This window comes from Trachurus trachurus (assembly GCF_905171665.1).
Source record: "Trachurus trachurus genome assembly, chromosome: 8".
Classification (NCBI taxonomy): Eukaryota; Metazoa; Chordata; class Actinopteri; order Carangiformes; family Carangidae; genus Trachurus; species Trachurus trachurus.
This window is the reverse complement of record NC_139905.1, coordinates 30432963-30453023: the sequence shown is the minus strand read 5'-3', so window position 1 is coordinate 30453023 and position 20061 is coordinate 30432963. Positions and strand designations below refer to the sequence as shown.

Here is a 20061-nt window from a genome sequence, read left to right as displayed (position 1 = left end):
GATGAACACATTTCAGAACAGATGAACACATTTTTATATCAAATTATCTATACAATCAGGCAAAAATATATAGAGAAATAAACAATATGCAAAAAGGCAACATAAGAACAGATGAATGATCTTTTTTTTTTTTATAATATATATATTGAAATACAATCGTTTATACATTACATACGTTATACATTATTTACAAAGGTGCAATTCCAGCATTAGCCTACTGCTCAATAGCACCTGTGGAGCTGTGGTAGGACTGGTGACAGTTCCTGTCTACAATCACACAGAGCGGCACTTTACAGGCCTCACACATGAAGGGAGTGCACTTCCCACACAGCCTGCACTTCCTGCGTCCCTGTGTGGCCTTTTTCGGTCCAGATGCCCCCTCAATAAGAGCCACAGGAATGTGCTGAGCCTGGTAGCTCTGTGGGACAGGTTGTGGGGGCACTCCACAGAGCTCTGCTGTCAACAGCTCCTGGAAGGCCTTGTGTGTCATGGGCTTTTGCTCCAGTCTGCCACACAGACCTTTGTGGAGAAGGTAGCTGTTTGTTACAGCAATGTCAATGAAATGATGCAGCACCGTCACATACCACTTCCTGGTTTTTCTCCAGGAAGAGTAAGACCCGATCAGCTGGTCAGACAGGTCGACTCCCCCCATGAAGCGGTTGTAGTCCTTCACAGCTGATGGCACTGGAAGCTCGACCGCTCTGTATTTTCCACCAACCTTGGACGCTCTTCTCACTGTGTCCCCTGAGAAGGCAGTATGCAAAGTGGAGCACACACTCACCTCCCTTGTGTCCATCCATTTTATGAAGATCAGAGGTCCCTCTCTGATCCACCGTATTGTGCCTCGTGGAGGCTTCTTTGTCAGGGCGTTGACTCTCGTCCTGGGAATGCCAATTTGTTTGTCCCGAAATGTCCCACAGGCTCCAAACCCCAGGCCATGAAGGTGGTGGAAGAGTGCTGGGCTGGTGTAGAAATTATCACAATAAATGTGATAACCAGATCCCAGGAAGCTCTTGTTGATGAGTAACATCACAGCGTCGAATGACAGCCCCTTCCCATTCTGCAGAGTGGACCTCCCTGTGTAGATGTTAAAATCCACAGTGTAGCCTGTGTTGTCAGACAACACAAAAAGTTTGATCCCCCATCTTGTGGGTTTGTTCTTGATGTATTGCTTCAGGGCAATCCGGGCTTTGGTGGCTACCATGCGCTCATCCACGGAGAGGTTTTGCTGGGGGTGGTACACAGCTTTGCAGGCTACACGTAAACTGTCATACAGGGGGCGTACTCTGTGTAGGCAGTCATACTCATCTGTGCCTTTTCTCCTGTCATTGGAGACATCTTCGGCAGGGTCACTCATATGAATGTTCCAAGTGATTGCGAGAAACCGGTCTCTGGACATGACTCTCTGAGGATAGGGCACATTGAAAATTGAGGTGGTCCGCCAAAAATCCCTGAGCTTTGGTAGCTTCACAATCCCCATGTACAGGGTCAGCCCAATGTACTGATACAGCTCTGGTTCTGTGAGCTCAGTCCATTTAAACTTCTTGCCGGCAGCAATATTTTTTGCCGCATTTTTATTTGTGTTGGCACACAGTGTTTTGATGGCAGCCCGGTCAAAGTACAACCTAAACAGGTCAGATGGAGATGGACTGTCACATCCCAGAGGTGGCTGCACACCCGGATTTCTTTTAGGGATGAAATGCGGTGGGGGATGTGGCAGACTATCAGGCTCCTCTTCTGTTTTCCAGCCAGCTCCATCAGTCTCTGAACTGGAGTGACTGCTGCGGCCTCTTGCTGGAGTGTGACTCCTTCCTCTCCCTCTGCAACCTCTCTGTGCTGAGGCTCGTCTCTTTCCTCTTCCTCTGCCTCCATCTGGGGCACAGGGTGCTTCAGAGGAGCAGGGGACCTCCTCCTCCTCCACCTCCTCCTCCTCAGCATGATCAACACTGCACACAGAGGTTACACGGTGTGTTAGATCTACCGTAATCCATCACGAGAATGATAATTATGTGTAATTATTTCGAGTTTTCCCTAAAACAAAAACAATTCCATGAATATACTTACATATCATGACAGCGATCGATCCCTTCAATGAAATCCGCTTCTTCTCCACTGTCGCCCGAATCCGGACCCGACGACTGGGCGGACTCCTCGTCCGACGCGCCGGTAATCAGCTCGAACGCTTCGCGGGCGCTAAAAAGCCGACTCCGGCGGCCGGCCGGCCGCTGATCCATGATGAATGTGTGGCAAGTGTCGTGTGTCTGTGTCTGTGTGTGTGTGTGTGTGTGTCTGTGTCTGTGTGTGTCTGTCGAAGTGAGCAAAGCGAGGAAAGGCGAGAGAAAAACTAGCAAAACCAACTGCAACTCCGAGACCGCTGTTTACCACTGGAAAAACTACAAGTCGCGGGAAAAATACGTCACTTTGTTGTCGCGAGGATACGGTCTGTGGTAGCAGAGAAGGGAGTAGTACTAGTCTCGCGAGTTGTGAAATCACTTGACAATCACGTGATGACCTGTTTCCCAGTGTAGGAAGTGCTGTGAACACCGGCCGGCCCTGTGCTGAGTGAAATGCCAGATCGGTAAGTATTGCTTTAAGAGGTGATAAATACTATAAAGCTGCCAGTCAGCAAGGTCTATCATGTCAAAACTTAATCTAGGGATGTATAGGAATAAAAAAATCACAACTAGAATTTGCCCACGCAGGTGATACCGATACGTGAAATTTTAGGTCTTGGCCCAAGGACTACATGGTCTAACTCTGGTTTGCCTGCATCAATTTTAGTCGCGTTTTTTGCTCCCCCAACACTGGGTGACCATCAGGACAACGATTTAGGGGTAAAAAAATTACCGGAATTCTCCTTTAACCCGCTGAAATGACGCATGTCGCCACCTATGTTGAGGACAATCAGGAGGATAGCATCATCATGACATCAGAGAGAAAGTTTTTGAAGGCTTTATTGACAAAAAGAAAGTTAGAATAGTGATAGAAACAGGGATGGAAACAGATTTCAATAATTTAAAAAAGATAATAATAATCAGTGATACCAATAAGTCCAATTAGTACCGTAGTACCTCCAGCCAATCACAGCCCTTCTTAGTGTGCATCAGGGCGTGGACTCCCATCTTATCTGTCGTCTGTAGAGGTCAAAGTTGTTGAGGCTGGGACGTGGTAATGGTTTGGCTTTATGGTGGACTAGCTCCTCCTCTGGTGGGAGGGGCTTCTGTCTCAGCAGGTCAGAGGACATAAAGGGGAGGAGGGAGGGGCTATCTGCTGCCTTGTCCTGGCAGCGGGGGCGAGTGGCCGCCGGCCGCCTGTCCTGCAGCATTCGGCTGATCAGCTGATCCTTCTGTACCTCAACGCTGACCAGTGAGGTGAAGAGAAGCTGAGAGCGAGAGACATTAACTACTGCAGAGGGAGAGACAGAGAACGAGAGAAAGAGATTGTTTATAAACATAATTAATAATCCAGGTTATAATGATAAAAAAAGGATAACACTTAAGATTAGGGAACACATATTCACCATTAACTAGGTGCTTATTAATATGCATATAAGTAGCTTACTAGCTCCTTATTAGTAATTATTAAGCACATACTAACACCTTATTCTACATAGCCTTATTCGACCTCTATTACACCATGAATTAAGATTTTTCCTGATATTAAAGGGATAGTAGCATTTTTTAAAAGTGGGGTTGTATGATCTACAAATAGCCCCTAAGTACTTTAATTGCAGTAGAAGACTCTCTGCACTCCTCCCGTTAGCAACGCCAGCCCATAGCCCTGCCCAGAGATTTACAACATACAGTGTTGTGAACAGACCCAAAGAAACGGCCTATTTTCACGGCCTAAAAGCACTTTGAAGGGCTGGAAAAAATTATATTATAGCGAACAATGGAACTGTGTTTTTTTTTCCGGGTAAAACCTCTTTTAGGCCGCGAAAATAGGCCGTTTCTTTTCTTCAGTACTTAGGGGCTATTTGTAGATCATACAACCCCACTTTTAAAAAATGCTACTATCCCTTTAACTCCTAATTATCGCTTATTCATTGTGAATTAATGCATTGTTGTTTCTGAATAATGATGTGAATAACCAGTGGGTTATTGGGGCCTTGTACGGGGGCAGTAGCACAAGAACAGTAATTTTTCCTTTATCACTCTGAATTAGTACAGCATTAATGCATTAGTTTACAATGAATAAGCGATAATTAGGAGTTAATATCAGGAAAAATCTTAGTTCATGGTGTAATAGAGGTAGAATAAGGCTATGTAGAATAAGGTGTTAATACGTGCTTAATAATAACTAATAAGGAGCTAGTAAGCTACTTATATACATATTAATAAGCACCTAGTTAATGGTGAATATGTGTTCCCTAATCTAAAGTGTTACCAAAAAAGTAGAAATGGGAAACATGACAATGAAATGATCCTTTGTCACCTTCAGTAGCTCTGCTGTTGATCAGGTTCTTGGTCCACTCTGACCTCTGCAGAGTTTCTTGTACAGCCTTCTGAGGGTTAAACTCTGCGCCCTACAGGACAACACATTGGTTACCATGGTAACGTCTTGTGAACGGGCTCAGTGATAATTCATTGGTAGTTTATTGAGAAAAGGTGTAAACCTGCAGTGACTGAAACTCCGCCTTCAGAGCGAGAGTAGTGTTTAGTTCCGCCGTCTCCAGACAACCCACATCTTGACTGAATGCTGCAATAGGAGGCTCCACGGCTTGCCCACTGGCTCCTCCAACCAGAGAAGAAAGAACAATCTGTTATTATTGATACTGACTTCTGACCACTGACAGATAATTAGAATAAGTAAAAATACTTGTGGTGCGAACAGGAGGTCCGTAATTACTGAAACACAGAGCAGTTCAGTTTCACTTGTTTCCTGTTTAGAGTTTCACACTGATCAATCAAGTGTCACAGCTATGTTAAAGGGATACGCCAACATTTTTTTTTCAAGTTGTGCCTCACTCCCGAGTCTAGGACAAGCAGATAGACACCATCCTTTCGACTGTGCGTGCAGTAACAAGGGAGATATGGGCCAGTGTTTGAGCTAAGCTAATTAGCGGTGCACCAGCTCTGCCTGTATCTCCCTTGTTACTGCACGCACAGTCGAAAGGATGATGTCTATCTATTTGTATTTATTTCTTCATTATATATATATATACTTTTTCTTTTCTTTTCTTTTCTTTTCTTATTTTACTAATGAAATTTACTAATTTTATTACTATTATCACGTATATAGTATATATATATGTGTCTTGTATAGATGGATACAGATAGGTAGACTGTGGTTACCATGGTGACATCCTCTGCTTTTCCTCTGACCTCTGATTGGCTGCTGAGGTGGGGCATCTCTGCTCACTGTTAGGTGAGGCTCCGGTGTTACCTTGACAACCACTGGCTCTTCAAAACGCACCTTCCAGAGACACAGAATACATCAGTACCTCACACACACACTCACACATATCAACACTACAGGGTGTGGTCACCCACCTGTGTGTCACTCTTTCTCCTGGTCTGTCCTCGGGGGCGGGGCTTCAGCTGCGAACGGCTGGTCTTGGGGGCGGGGCTGAGCGAGACGGACAGGTCGAGTTCAGGACAGCCCGTCAGGTAGGAGGAGGAGGATGTGAAGGGGAGGGGCACAGAGTGAGGAGAGGGGGGAGGAGAGGTAAAGGAGGAGGAACTCATCCTGGGTGGAAATGAAAAAAGCAGAAATCAGGACTGTTTTAGCGCAGTGTTCCTTTAAAGTACTTTTGCATTGATAATTGATTAAAAGAACCATCACAGATCAGTATAATCAACACCTTAAATCTGATTATGTAGGATCGTAGCACCAAACACCAACACACACTCCAACATCAGCGTTACAATTCTTTACCCTCTTTAGTCGTTTCTCACAACATGTTAAAGGGATAGTTCAACATTTTGGCATATTGGCCAATTGCCATAATCACTATAGTAGGAGTAGGTTTGTTACCTTTAATTGTCGGTGCAAGCTATTTTTTGAACGGTAAATACAGAGTCTGCTTGCTGAAAAACTGTCCCTGACAGGAACGTGCATCAGCGGTTTTGCATGAATTTACCTCTAAAACAGCTCTGTCTGGTAACGTTGTGTTATTATCTCATAGCGTGGTGAATGTGCAGCTCACAACTTGTCCACCAGAGCGTTGTGGAGTTGTTGGATTTTGTATTTGATGAGTTTGATGAGGGAAACCAAGAAATCCCATTCCCCTCCGTAGCGTAGCTCTGAGCAGCTCGCGGCTCTGCTCCGCCGTTCTAAAAATAGCTTGCACCGACAATTAAAGGTAACGAACCTACTGCTAAGACTATAGGGATTATGGCAATGGGACAATTTGCCAAAATGTTGAACTATCCCAGAAAACTCTCCTCCACCATTAGGGATGCACATTTTGAAAAAAAATTCTGACCGATAACCGACGCTCGTTAACCGATTATTAACCGTTAACCGATAAGATTAAGAATCTTGCGGCGCACGGCCAAAAAAAAAATAATAATTTTGGTTTCAATTTTTTATTTTTTTCCTGTTAAATACACACGTGCACCGCGACAGCTGATCAGTGCGCTCTGTCTCAGCTGATCGCGCTCATATGGAGGTTAGATCGTCCAATGTAGAACTGTTTTTATAAAAAGTGCAGCCAAACACCAGGCTGAAGGAGCAGCAGAGCTCCTCTGACAGCTCCTCTGTGGAGCTGCAGGAGAGCTGCAGGTGAACAGGCTGGAGAGCAGCGACGTCCTCTTTTTTTTTTTTTCCAGCGCCGTTGTTACAGGTGATGCACATCTATGTCCGTGTATGTTACATTTATTGTCTGATCTTCCTTCATGGGGGCTGCTGCACATACTGTCAGTCCTCCTGTGTTACTTTTTGCTGCGAAATATGACTGAAGGCACGTGAACTCTGCACGTGTCGACACGCCCCCATGAGTTGACGACATACGGATCTAATAAAATAAATAAATAACCGATAGTATTAATCGGTCAAAGTTCTTGTTATCGGTTAACGGTTAAACGGTTAATCATGTGCATCCCTATCCACCATAAACCAACAACCCAGTGTTGTAGTCAAGACCACCTAACCTGAGACCAAGTCAAGACCAAGACAAGACCAAGACTTTGAGGGGGTCAAGACCGAGTCAAGACCAAGAACAAGGGGGTGCAAGACCAAGTCTCAGACCATTACTGTATTCAGTGCCAGTACTCATAATAATCATGTGGCTTGATAGTTACATTATTCCTCGGTGAGAAAGAAAAGATAATTATATATAAAATCTATTCCATATTTAATTGAGACAAAGTTTGGATTGAACAGAAGAACACAGCACAAAGCCTGTTAAAGGGATAGTTCCCCCAAAATTTAAATTTCACTCATTATCTACTCACCGTCATGTGGACTAAGGGCTTGGAGAAGTTTCAGAGTCGTCTGTGGCTTCTCTGAGTTACAGGGGGTCTCGGCGTAGCAGTACATGTCCATATAACGGTTGCAAATGGATACCAACTGTCTTCGTAACAAAAAGACACACCAAAAAACATCCAAATACCTTCATGCTGCTTGTTGCCTAGCTCGTTGTCGTCATGCAGCTTGGACGAACCAGGAAGAGGAGCTTCGAGAAGCTACAAACAAGCTTGAAATATAGACTTATTTAATTTTTTCGGGACAATTTCGCATTTCGGGGCTTCAATACAAGACGGACATTACATACGAGCAGCATTGAGGCATTTGGATGTTTTTTGGTGTGTCTTTTTGTTACGAAGACAGTTGGTATCCATTTGCAACCGTTATATGGACATGCACTGCTACGCCGAGACCCCCTGTAACTCAGAGAAGCCACGGAGGACTCTGAAACTTCTCCCAGCCCTTAGTCCACATGACGGTGAGTAGATAATGAGTGAAATTTCAATTTTGGGTGAACTATCCCTTTAAAGTCTTTAAATGTTGACACTGGTGCAACCAAGTTTTTCAGATGGTTACACAAATATACTCTTGTAGATCAGTTTTAATCTAAAAGTTACTGAATTACATTAGGCTACATAAACCAAAGTGAGCGAGTGACAGAGAGACATTTGCGGTTTAAAAAAAAAAGATGTCACTACTGCAGCTGTGGTCTTGGGAAAAAATCCAGAGTCCAGCTCGACCGAGACCGAGAATACTACCAGAACGATACTACACACAACCCGGATTACACCAAAACCATGAAGTCAGCCGAGAGAGTAGCATACAGTTTCCTTATGTACGATGCTGTAAGTCTTATTTCCATGGAGACCGTTCATGTCGCTTGGAAACCACCAATATCCTAGCTAGCCCAATAAACGTGACGATATTCCAGCGGTGTTGATGGGTCAGAGCGGTGACAGCGGCAGTGACACCGTCCAGCTGCTCTGAGGACATGAACCAGCACCGGGCAGATTCGGTACCATGGAAACCGTCCGTACAGAAATCAAAAACAACAGTGGCGCGCGGACAGCACAGCTCTGGGAGGAACCGGAGAAGTCCCAGTCTGACAGCAGCAGGACACGTCGTATGTTGGACATCATTACCTGTGTGTCTCTTGTTGTGACCAGAGACTCTGTTTCCAAGATTATTTATCACAGCGTTTCACGGGAATTCTCCGTTTCTCTTTCAAATCCGCCTCCTTCATCGGCACTTCCGCTTCCGCCTCCCAATTCTTCTTCTTTAGTGACTGGTGGTAACAGGCGTCTCTGGCGGTACCACCAGCGCCATCTGCAGGTCTGGACCGTCTGGACCATGGACTACAGACAGCCTGCTAAAATGAATCCAGTTCACCAGAGAGAAGATAAAATGATGTCTTCATTTCATGAGGATGTCGTCCTGTTTTATCACAGACATATTTTCAATCTCTGTTGATGATGATAATCTCTCTGCTCTGTTCAATTGCAGATTTCTCTCTGAGCTGTAACTCTTGTTTGTGTAATGAAAATTGTCTGTGGTGATAAGGATTGAGCAGCAGGAACCGTACAAAACAAAATTGCCTACAAGAAAAACAGAATTAAGACTTGTTTCTGTTTTGCTAAATGCTGTTTGCTAAATGCTCGAAAATAAAACTGAGGTGACGAGTATTTAAAGTATGAAAAGATAAAGTTAGGCTATTTGTAATCTCAGATGACCAGGCACCATCAGCCATAAAATCATCATGGTCCAGAATCCAGACTTGTGGTACAAGTCCAGATCAGAAAACATTAAGATATAGCTCTGCACCACTAACTGACTTTTTCTGCACAACTTAATCTGAATGAACTAGTAGATTAGATAGTACAGAAATTAAATAATCATGATGACTCATTTTACTGAGAGAGACTGTTTTTATATTGACATATAGGCTACTGTATATGTCAATATAAAACTGAACTGAACTTGTTTGTGATCAAATATATATTTTCTGAACTTGTTTGTGATAAAATATATATTTTATCACAAACAAGCAAGTTCAGTTCAGTAGCTGGAGATGAAAATCTCTTCCTGACCCTCCAAGTCATCGACGAGTGGGTCCAGTATTGTCCTCTGGTAGTATACTACGGAGTTAATACAACAGTATGTTTGCGGAGACGTTTTTTTATCGTGTTAAAAGCTGAACTCTGTCACTCTCTCTAAAGAGCAAATCTAACAGAAAGGTGGCTGCGTGTATTTAGGGCTTGTCCATGTCCATTAACTGCAGGAGAAAGGGTCAGTGTGGCAGGTTAAAATAGCTTGAACTTTTAACACATTTAATATTTATTCATGGGAGTGTTTTGGAAGAAACATCCAATAAACTGGCAATAAACCAGGCACTTGCACTTTGTCGTATTTCTGTATAAATGATGCAGTGTTTTCCACAGACATAAGAGTTTATTTTCTTTCAGTTGATCACATATTGTCCATGAGCAGTGTGACCAGCCTTGACACACATACAGCAGCTCTGCACACTCTGAAAGAGGGGGCTGTGTGAATAAACAACCCAGTTCTGCTCTCAGCCCTACAGTTAAATAACAGCACAAATCACAACATTAGAAATATTTTATCTTATATAATGGAAAGTGTGAATAAATCTACATGATAAGGTTACACAACACAAGTCAGATGTCTTTGAGGCTATATTGTATCTTCAACCTGACTGATCCCAGTAACATCTAAGTGCAGTTCCAACACACTCTGCTTTGCGACACTCTTCACAATACCTTTAAAATGACAGGTGAGAATGGTACAGGTGCACACACACACGCCCCGAGACACTGGTTGGCATAGCTCATGTATTATTATAAAAGCTAACGGAGACGTCTCCTTATTTATGGGGGGAGCAAACATCTGCTGTGTGTGCGGGAGGCGGGAGGCAGTGTTCATTTTACACAGTATGACTTTATTTAATGAATAACTAAATGAATACAGGTCACAAATTAAAGAATGCAAAAGAAACGTTGAACTATCATGATACTGGTTCCAGTGGAGGTCTTGATGATGCTAATGGTTAGCCCTCTAGCTGGGACGTCTGTAGGTTTCCTCTGCTACCGAGGTCTAACTGCCGAGGACCGCAGTGTCCACACAGTAGAACAACACTTTGCTTCTAGTTAAGACACACATTGAAGGGATCATACTGTTGCCCTTATACAACATGATGCTGAGGGTGGACTTCACACTGGGACTGTGTTAATACAGGCATGACAACAAGCTCGCCCGGCGCTCTCTAAGACAGGAAGAGGAGGGAGAAAATCTAAACTTCATCTTCATGGAGAATCTTCAGGTAACAGAGTGTTGGTAGGCTACTTTGGTTTTTTGCTTCTTGTTGTCTACAGTCTTCCTCCCAGAGGACCAGAGGAGTCAGGAGGGTCGGGACATGAGGTGGATGCAGGGCGTTGGATCAGCTAGCCCCTGGACTCCAGAGACCTACAGGAGGAGACAGAGTCCTGCTGTCAGAATGCAGGAGAAATACTACAGAGAGACATGGTTGTGGCGGTTTACATGTGTAATCGCAGTAGGGATGTCACGATTACTTGTTTTCACAATTAATCGTGATCGTAAAGGTTCCTAAATACCGTTGCTTTCTGAAAAAGATATGTTAGAACCATATCTGCAGATGTGCGCCAAAGTAAAGGTAAATGCACAGATACTGGTCCATTTATCTAAAGTAACACTGAATTAGCAGGAATTTAAATGTTAGCGTGTCATTTGTATTGTGAAAAAAATCATTAAAATAAACTTAAACATTTGGTATAGATGACAATTAGTGACTTAAATATTTAAAACACTTCCCCCAGTGGATTAATAACTGGTCCCAGTGGCGAAAGTACCATTAATGCAAGTAATGCCGTTGCATTAGGGCCCGTGGCCAAAAAAGGCCCGCGGTGAACGGAAAAAAAAAAAAAAAAATTAATAAAACATAAAAAAAAAAAAAAAAAAAAGTTTTAATTGATGGTATAGGCTACTGTATTAAATCATCTTGGCTTTTACATCATTACTGTAATTCGTTAACGTTATTCTGGATTATGAACATGCGCGCGTGACAGGACAGTTCTCCTGTTGTCGGCAGCGCGGCGGCGCAGCGCCGTCCCTGACCGTCTCTCCCTGTCTCTTTCTCTCTGTGTCTCTCACAAGCAGTGACATGTTCAGCACCGAGACAGCGGACAGCGCTGTCACTCACTCAGGGCCCCGGTCCAGATGGATTCGGCTTTTTTGAATCTGGATAAATACTTCTATCAGATCGGCATCGCGTCCAGGCGGACGGCGTTTTCGGGGGGTGAAAACGGTATTTTTTTTAAACATGTCCCAGAGTGGGAAAATCTGAAAACGCCGCCTCAGCGTATCCGTCCGGACGCCCAAAATTGATTTTTTTCTGAAACGATGTCATGTAACCTGATGAACGCACCGTGAGACACACACACACTGCTGCAGCAGCTGCACAGTCTATGGACGTAACAACAGCGGCAGACTACCGTCGGGTCGCTCAGACGCTGCGGCTGAATCACACCTGTTTAATCATCAGTGATATTTACTCTGACACAACTCCCTGTCAACATTTAATCCCATGTCTGAGTTTGAATACAGCGGGGGACTTCCCGTCTTCTTCTCTGTCTTTAGTGTTTATGTGTGTGGCGCTGTAGCGCTCCACACAGGCCTGGAGTAGCCTATACTACAGCCTACCCCCCCCCCCCCTCGTTATTATTATAGGGCCCGCAATTTTTTTTTTGCATTAGGGCCCGTAGCAGACAACTTTCGCCACTGACTGGTCCTATATTAAGAGATTAGTAATGTAATTATATTTTGACTATATTTGATTTTACACATTCATAGTGTTGTGAAATTTATTGATGCATAATAATCGTGATAATTGTAAAACCGTGATTATTTCTCTGACAATAATCGTACCAAGAAAATCTATAATCGTGACATCCCTAAATCGCAGTGATCCTGGCTGACTGAAAGAGCAACAGTAAATTCTCAGTCAGTCAGTCAATGTGAAAAGGTTTATATCATGTGATCAAGAAGCGTTCACAGGACAGTTGTTTTCAGCAGGCCAACAGTTTTCAACTCTGTCCTCAATGTGACATATGGACCAGACAGTTTGTGTCAGAAGGTCAAAGTGTGATGAAGAAGGATGAAGAACTGCTTTAAAACACAGCCATATTCTAGAAGATTCCCAGTAGATACCATTCATCACTGAACCTATGTGTATTCCAGGACCAACACAGATTCCCACTATCTGGTCATTTAGGACCCATTTACCCCCAATGATTACTAAGTACTGATTAATTTTAGTCAACACTAACACAATGGCATTTGTGTAGTATTTCATTTTCACAGCAGGTTTGAGCACACTCTTTGGTCTGATGTTAAATAGTGACCAAAGTGTGGCTTACAGTATGCCCATGGATCTGTTGCCTAAGTGCATGCTGGGACAGAACTGAAACGTGCTGATGCAGGTATGTTGATGCAACTACATGCACTATAATCAGTGGATTAGATGCAGTCGATTCAGATACACTGGACATGTATGTTGCTTCTTTGTAAATATAGCCTAAGCCTACAGTCTACAGTTCTGCCCTACAAAGGCAAAGTGCAGTATCTGTAAAAATGCCGAACTAAGAAAAACAGCTTTTTGTGTTTTTCATTGTCAGGTTTAAGCATCAAATTATGAATAACTACCAAGTCTATAATTGATTAGATAAAGGTGGACTGAATGAAATGTATTTTGTAGTTTGTCTTTCTGACCAATTTTGACCGTTTTATGGCAGATACTGCACTTTGCCTTGGTATTAGCTACAGATACAGCACTTTGCCTTGGTTTTACTCCAATGGAATTATAGAGTAAATTGCTTTTTTGGATGGACAGCAAAATAAAAAGCCCAATAACTCTAGCAGATTGAAGAAAATATGCCACACCTTTGATTGGTCAAAACATTTTTTTTTTTTTAAATGCAGATACTGCATTTTGCCTTTGTAGGGCAGAGTTAGCCTAGTATGGATACAGGACTTGCTGTACATATCAGGACAGGTGCCAGGGTGCAGACTAAGGAGCAGTCTCACGAGTAGCTGGTGTGTTGCTGTCGTCTCCGGGCGCTCCTCATCTTCTCGAAGCGAGCCTCCATCTCCTCCAGGACCTTGGGGGTGTACCGGACTACCAGTTTGACTGAACCCTGGGCGGCCTTCAGCAGTTCCACGGCCTTCTCATGGTGCTCCCCCTCAACGCTCTGCAAGGCAAGTCAAGTCAAGTCAGCTTTATTTTTAGAGGACATTTAAAACCAAAGTGCTTTACAATTATGTGCAAAAACAAGAACAACAATAACAATAGAACAATTTAAACAGTGGGTATAATAACGTAAAGTCGGGGGACTAAGTATTAGTACTATGTCGGATCAAATGCTAAGGAAAAGAGATATGTTTTTAGGTGTGTTTTAAAGATATTAATGGAGGGTGAAAAACGGACTGAAAGAGGTAAATTATTCCACAGTTTTGGACGAGCAACTGAAAAAGCTCTGTCACCCCTGGTTTTTAATTTTGTGCTTTAGAAACCAATAGAATAATCTTAAAATCAATCCTGTGTTTTATAGGTAGCCAGTGGAGTGAGGCCAATGCAGGTGGTCACTTCTCCTGGTACCAGTAATGATTCTTGCTGCTGCATTATGGAGCAGCTGTAAACGTGACAGGGATGCTTGACTAATCCCAGTGTAGAGTTGTCTTAATGGGATGAAATGAAAGCATGAACCAAGGTTTCTAGGTCTGTGGTGGACAGGAGTGATTAGAGTTTGGCAATAGATCTTGGATGGAAGAAACTTGGGCTGGCACCAAGATTTTTTGCCTGGGTTTTTAGCTGTGAGGACAGAGGGCCAAGAGCACTGATAATAGAGGCAGGAGTGTCCTGTGTGCCAAAGATGCTGACCTCAGTTTTATTTTGGTTCAGCTGAAGAAATTTCCTTCCATCCAAGATTTTATGGCATCTATACAGTGGGTTAATGAATTTATACAGTGTGAGTCTGAGGGTTTAAAAAAAAACAATTATAGCTATGCTGCCATAGGCACTGCTGGGGGACACATCAGGGTACATGGAGCCCTCTCCTCTCCTCATGCACATTTCAAAATGTCATTGTTTGTGGCACTGTGTATTTGGCCTTGGTGTCTCACTCTCTCTGTGTTTCCACAGATCCACTGGAGCTCCATCTCCCTGCACCAACAGCTGCCTGCATCACCTCCTTTCCCCTGCTGTTCAACCGGCCTGCACTCCCTGCCTTTTCTCCCACCAGAAGCTGCCTTCATCAGCTCTTGTTAACCTCCATGTTCTCCCTTATCCCGTGTTGTAAACAGTTTTCTTGTTCTTGTTCTCTTGTTTGTATACAACATCTATGTCACGTCTGCCCGTCCTGGGTGAGAGATCTCTCTGTCTGTCAACCTGAGCTTTCTCCTGTTTTTTCTTAGGAGATTTTCTTCAGTGGATGTGAGGGTCTAAGGGCAGAGGATGTTGTTATGATGCCATGTAAAGCCCTTTGAGACAAACTGTTTGTAAAAATGGACTATACAAATAAAATTGCCTTGCCTTACTTTAGAGAAATATTCTTTTAGAGAATATTTTGTTTGACTTTCAAAATGACCAACTGCTGAAAGCTGAGAACAAAACTGTGTACAGTCCTGTCATCCATAGTGAAGAAATATCTCCACTATGGATGATTTGCAGCAACATTGCCATCTCTTTTTTCATTATCCAGTGATACTGGATAATGGTTACCAACAGATCTGCTTTAAAGGTCTGCATGGATGGGACTGTATACAGATAGTATGTGATAAAGTGTAAACTACTGGTCCAACTATGGGTCTCTGCAGACACAGAGAAGCATGTTACTGGAGCTCACAGCTCCAACACAGAGGAGGGTGTGGAGCCGTTGGTCAATGATTAACATGAATCACCTTGAACCTTGTCTGACAGACTGTCCATATTCACGTGTTTTCCTTTTTTTTTCTTTTTTTCCGGGCATGTTAACTGAATCAGATTTCATCACACACAATTTCAGTTACACAATACAAGCAACATGACCAAAAGGGAAACGGGAGAAGCATAAAGCTCATCAGGTCCCGCCCCGATTACCATTCAGAATACATTCATTTCATCACAACTTTTCTTTCTTAACATACAACAGCAGAGCTGCGGTCTGGACTCCAGACAGCCAGTCCAGAATAACCTTAAACCCCTTTCTCTGGGTTTAAATCAATTTATAATTGTCTAGAATAGAGTTTCGTATTTCTTTTTTAAAAGCCCACAAGTTTCTTGATATTTAAACTTCATTGACTAGTTTTTTCCACTGTTTGACACCAGTGACTGAGATAGAAAAGGATTTTAGCCTAGTTCTCACTCTCCTCTGCCTAAATATAAATAACATATTTCCTCTCAGATTGTGTGTCACTTCTCTGTCCATGAAAAGACCTTGTAAGTTATGCGGAAGGTCTCTGTTTGTGGGCCTGTACATAATCTGCAGAGTTTTGTAGTTGATGAAGTCATGTAGTTTGAGGATTTTTGCATTGATGAACAACTGGTTTGTGTGTGCTCTGTACTCACAAACCAGTTGTTCATCAACAATATGCTAGACATATTTCAGTGTGTCATAAACAGTGCAGCTCCTCATAGCTGTAAGTTGTGGACAGGTGCTTCTTACCACGCCGTTGACTGACAGCAGCTGGTCTCCTCTCTTCAACCCTCCTTGGCGGTCTGCCACCCCCCCTGGGATCACTCTAGAGATGTAGATGGGGGAGTTCTGCTCTTTGCCCCCCATAATGTTAAAGCCCAGACCCTCTTCTGTCTTGGGCAGCTCCACCACCCTGGGGTGGGCGTGGCCCTCGCTGGCTGCAAAGGCTGCCACTGTGGCCTGGTCAGGGGTGGAGACAGAAAATGAGCAGTTATGAATGAATCACACACAGCAGGTTCATCATGAGGCATCACAAAGACAACTGTTGGTATTTTGGTGGAGGGTGTGTCTAGGTCCACCACACCCCCACACAGTCTGAGACTACAGGACATCATAGCTATTCATACCTTGGCTGTGGCCTGTGCTCGCACCTCTGGTCCTCCAACGATGTCAAGAGTGTCATACAGCTGTTCGTACACCTGGAGGACAACAGAGCACAACTCATGTAAAGGTTCATGTTGGTTTGCCTCCAATAAAGTTTATTCTCATCTCTTGTTTCTGTGAGTTCCTCTGCTTTTGACCGTTTTATGGCATATTTTGTGACCAATCTTGACAGTTTTATGGCAGATACTGCACTTTGCCTTGGTTTTGGTGCAGATACTGCACTTTGGCTTGGTATTAGCTACAGATATGGCACTTTGCCTTGGTTTTACTCCAGTGGAATTATAGAGTAAATTCCAGAATGTAGGGAGTACAATTACTCTTTGCAGATACTGCACTTTGCCTGGTTTCACAGATGGACAGCAAAATAAAAAGCCCAATAACTCTGGAAAGTAGCAGTACCAATATCAAATTCTACCAGATTGAAGAGAATATGCCACACTTTTGATTGGTCAAAAAAAATGGAAAAAATGCAGATACTGCACTTTACCTTTGTCTTCTCTGTGGTTTGGTTTCATCAATCTCATACTCATACTCAGACCTGACTCACTGCCTGAGGTGAACATTTGCCATCAACTGATGACAGAAAAGGGTCATCTATTGTCTGAATATCTCCAGGATGTATGAAGCCTGGATACTGACAATTAAAATATTGTTTCTTGTATGATTTAAAACAACCCAATGTACACATTTCAAATGTCAGGCCGAATGAGAACTACCCTTTGTTTGCAAACTGCCTATTCTGTGGGAGGAGCTTTATATATCAGTGCTACATCTAATACATGGGAAGAGCCAGACTGTAAAAATGCACTTTTATGGACCGTTTTTTTTTTTTTTTTTTATCTTGCTGCACTCTGTGCAATTACAAATAAACATTGAATCTTGACCTTTTGTCCAATCATTGCAACTTTTCCACAAACCTGACCAATCATCATAGCTTATATCTGTGGCTCCAGTCAGACACCCAGCTGTAGGCTACACCCATACCTCTCCTCCCTAGACCTACGCCCTGCTTTACCTCTCTGATGGCTGCACAGAACTTGCTCTGGAGAACTCTCTGCAGGGCCTGCAGTTTGGGAGGAGGCAGCTCACCGCTCCGCTGCAGACGGTCCAGCAGCTCGATCACCCTGCACACATCTGACACACAGAACAACAGACTGGATCATCAATGGGGCGAAGACGCGAAGTACACCGATTAACTGCACATATGTAGTAGCTAATGATCATACAGCACAATAACCACAATGTCAAACACTTACTAATCGTAGTGGGGCCCATAAAAACATGGATTATAACTAGTCTTCAGGTTATTTTTTATTCTGTTACTGCCACAGTGAAGTGTGCAAGATGGTAGAGTATTGTTTATTCACTGTAAAATCATTCAGTTCACAACAGTTCATTAAAACACTTGCTGGCTGCTCGCTGGTTGAGTGGCCAAACCTTTGCAGCAGGGCCTTTTCATTCTGAAAATGTAAAAGATGAAAATGGAAAAAAAAAAAGAAGTCATATTGTTTAATATGTAAAGGGAATGTGTCATCTGTAACTTTATGTCTTTCGGAGATCATTTCATCTTCCACTTGCTTAACTGTTCGTCAACAGAGATTTTGACCAGGGGTGCCTAAACTTTTGCATGATGCCACAAACTGTGTGCATTGTTGTTCTACAGTCATTAAAGGTTCAGTTTTTTATCATCAGTCTCCTGAGCTGCAGTGATGATGAAGTGTAAAGGTTTCATCACTGTCAGGATTCTGACAATTTAAAGAATCTGTGTGCCGTTTACATAGCTAGTTCAGACACATTTATCTACTATCGATCACTTTATTGCAAGGACTTTTGTTGTAGCCCTAGTCATTTTTCCAGTGATCTGATTGATCTGTAGTTTGTCCGTTGACAGGTTTTGATCTGATCCTAAATTACCATGGCGATTTACTGATCTGAGGCCATCAGACTTTATAACACATATAGTCTCCAGACCTGGGCAGTCTAGCTGACCATATTTTTTAATGAATGATTGTTGTGTGTGTGCCGGGAGTAGCCTATTTATCTGTCTATTTTTATATTGTGTATTTGTTTTTATTGTTGTGTGCTGCTGGGGAAAACAAATTCCCCTCCTTCGGGATTAATAAAGTTAATTTAATTCAATTCAATTCAATTACCCTGCTAACAGGTGAACCACAGTTGTTGGACTGAAAACCGAGAGTTAAACATGGGGTTAATTCGACAGATGCAGAGGCTGCTTCGTAGTAGCTACAGAGCCCTGGTTGTAGCGTTTACTGTTAGAGACGTTGGCTTTCAACCTCTTTTTTATACAGTCTATGCTTTCAACACATATGTCTCTCACCGCACGGTGTGAATGTATCCCGCTCCCCCAACTTCAATGAATAAGGCAGGCCTAGGGTGTTTTCACCACGCCTTTACCGCGTCACGGGGAGTAGTGATGTTAAGTCGCGCTGTAATGCTACAATGATGTAATATAATATGCCAAATTAAATAACGTATAGCTCAGTCATGTCACACATAGCCTAGCCTTCTATTTAATGGAAAATCAACGGTGTGAACAGAAGCGTTTGGTGACATTTACTACGAGAAACGTGCCGTGCACGAGCGGTGGTCGCGCGGGCAGGCCGAGCCCCGTTAAGCATCTGTATCAATGATAACTGCGACACTGACGTCACTTCAGCACCGCGAGCTCCAACCACACACCCCCACTCAGCTCCGGCCCATGTAGCTAGGACCGGGACCGGGACCGGGACCTGCTGTCCCTCTCAGACAGGTTCACCGTCCAGATACTCAGATAGCAGCGGCGGGGGGAGGGGGTGCGGGGGTACCGAGGCTCGGCCGGTTCGTTACGTTACCTCTCTCCAGGCACAGCGGCTCCGTCATGGCCGCCATCTCTGCCTCCTTGGTCGGGTGGTAGTATGAGGACATCATGATGAGCTCCGCCGCTAATAAACCGCGATTCTGAGCAGGAAGTCTTGTTCACAACAGCGACCTGGGGTCCATCTCCTACAATGTTGTCTGTCTGTAGGGCAGAAGGCGACGGTCGGACTGAACGGGGGGGTCGGGATGCTGGACCGAGGACCAGGCGGGACAACCTGACGCAGCTGCCTCTCTCTGGCTCCAGCGCGTGACTCTGTGATGAGGCGCTTCAGCATCTTCTACGTAGGCTTAAAGTAAACTGGTGCTGTGCAGAGCGAGGCAACGGCAGGGTCTTACAGAGACTAGATCCCTGATCAGGACCAAGACCCGATGAGATGAGAACCAGAAGAAACCCAATTTATTCATTTATCTTATGTTTTAAAGGACCATACTGATGTTTAACCCGTTACTGACCATGATAAGATGTGTCGTTACATAGCATTAGTAGGCAGTGCCTAAAAGTCAACGTTTAATTACATGATCATCATAACTGTTATTAGAATGTGTCCAGTGTCCAGCACCGTTTCACACGTGTGTGTGTGAAACGGTAAAGGGATACAATGAGCAAAAACACCATTAAGTCACAGGA

The 20061-nt window shown here is 43.6% G+C and overlaps 2 protein-coding genes across 2 annotated transcripts; both read right to left on the bottom strand.

Annotated features, from left to right (window-relative positions):
• Positions 1 to 3077: 3077 nt before the first annotated feature.
• On the bottom strand, positions 3078 to 8637 carry ppp1r35 (protein phosphatase 1, regulatory subunit 35). The gene is made up of 6 exons (XM_083976861.1): positions 8553 to 8637; positions 5493 to 5688; positions 5295 to 5415; positions 4616 to 4734; positions 4435 to 4525; positions 3078 to 3405 (listed from the first exon to the last, which is right to left on the bottom strand). The coding sequence occupies exons 2-6, from the start codon at positions 5685 to 5687 to the stop codon at positions 3104 to 3106; spliced, it is 828 nt and encodes a 275-aa protein (XP_083832987.1). The 5' UTR covers position 5688; positions 8553 to 8637; the 3' UTR covers positions 3078 to 3103.
• Positions 8638 to 9881: 1244 nt separating this feature from the next.
• lin7b (lin-7 homolog B (C. elegans)) lies at positions 9882 to 19656 on the bottom strand. Its single transcript, XM_083976690.1, has 6 exons — positions 19409 to 19656; positions 17572 to 17690; positions 16520 to 16591; positions 16143 to 16352; positions 13528 to 13691; positions 9882 to 10890 (listed from the first exon to the last, which is right to left on the bottom strand). Exons 1-6 carry the CDS (start codon positions 19482 to 19484, stop codon positions 10869 to 10871), a joined length of 663 nt encoding a protein of 220 aa, XP_083832816.1. The 5' UTR covers positions 19485 to 19656; the 3' UTR covers positions 9882 to 10868.
• Positions 19657 to 20061: the final 405 nt, after the last annotated feature.

What these genes read in the sequence shown, in the direction of transcription:
- ppp1r35 (XM_083976861.1), bottom strand. Translation starts at nt 5,687, where the DNA reads ATGAGTTCCTCCTCCTTTACCTCTCCTCCCCCCTCTCCTCACTCTGTG. An exon ending in AAGCAGAGGATGTCACCATG is followed by an intron (nt 4,735 to 5,294) that starts GTAACCACAGTC and finishes CTCTGGTTGGAG; the next exon opens with GAGCCAGTGGGCAAGCCGTG. An exon ending in CGGAGTTTCAGTCACTGCAG is followed by an intron (nt 4,526 to 4,615) that starts GTTTACACCTTT and finishes GTTGTCCTGTAG; the next exon opens with GGCGCAGAGTTTAACCCTCA.
- lin7b (XM_083976690.1), bottom strand. Translation starts at nt 19,484, where the DNA reads ATGATGTCCTCATACTACCACCCGACCAAGGAGGCAGAGATGGCGGCC. An exon ending in GCCGCTGTGCCTGGAGAGAG is followed by an intron (nt 17,691 to 19,408) that starts GTAACGTAACGA and finishes TCTGTGTGTCAG; the next exon opens with ATGTGTGCAGGGTGATCGAG. An exon ending in TCTGTGCAGCCATCAGAGAG is followed by an intron (nt 16,592 to 17,571) that starts GTAAAGCAGGGC and finishes GTTGTCCTCCAG; the next exon opens with GTGTACGAACAGCTGTATGA.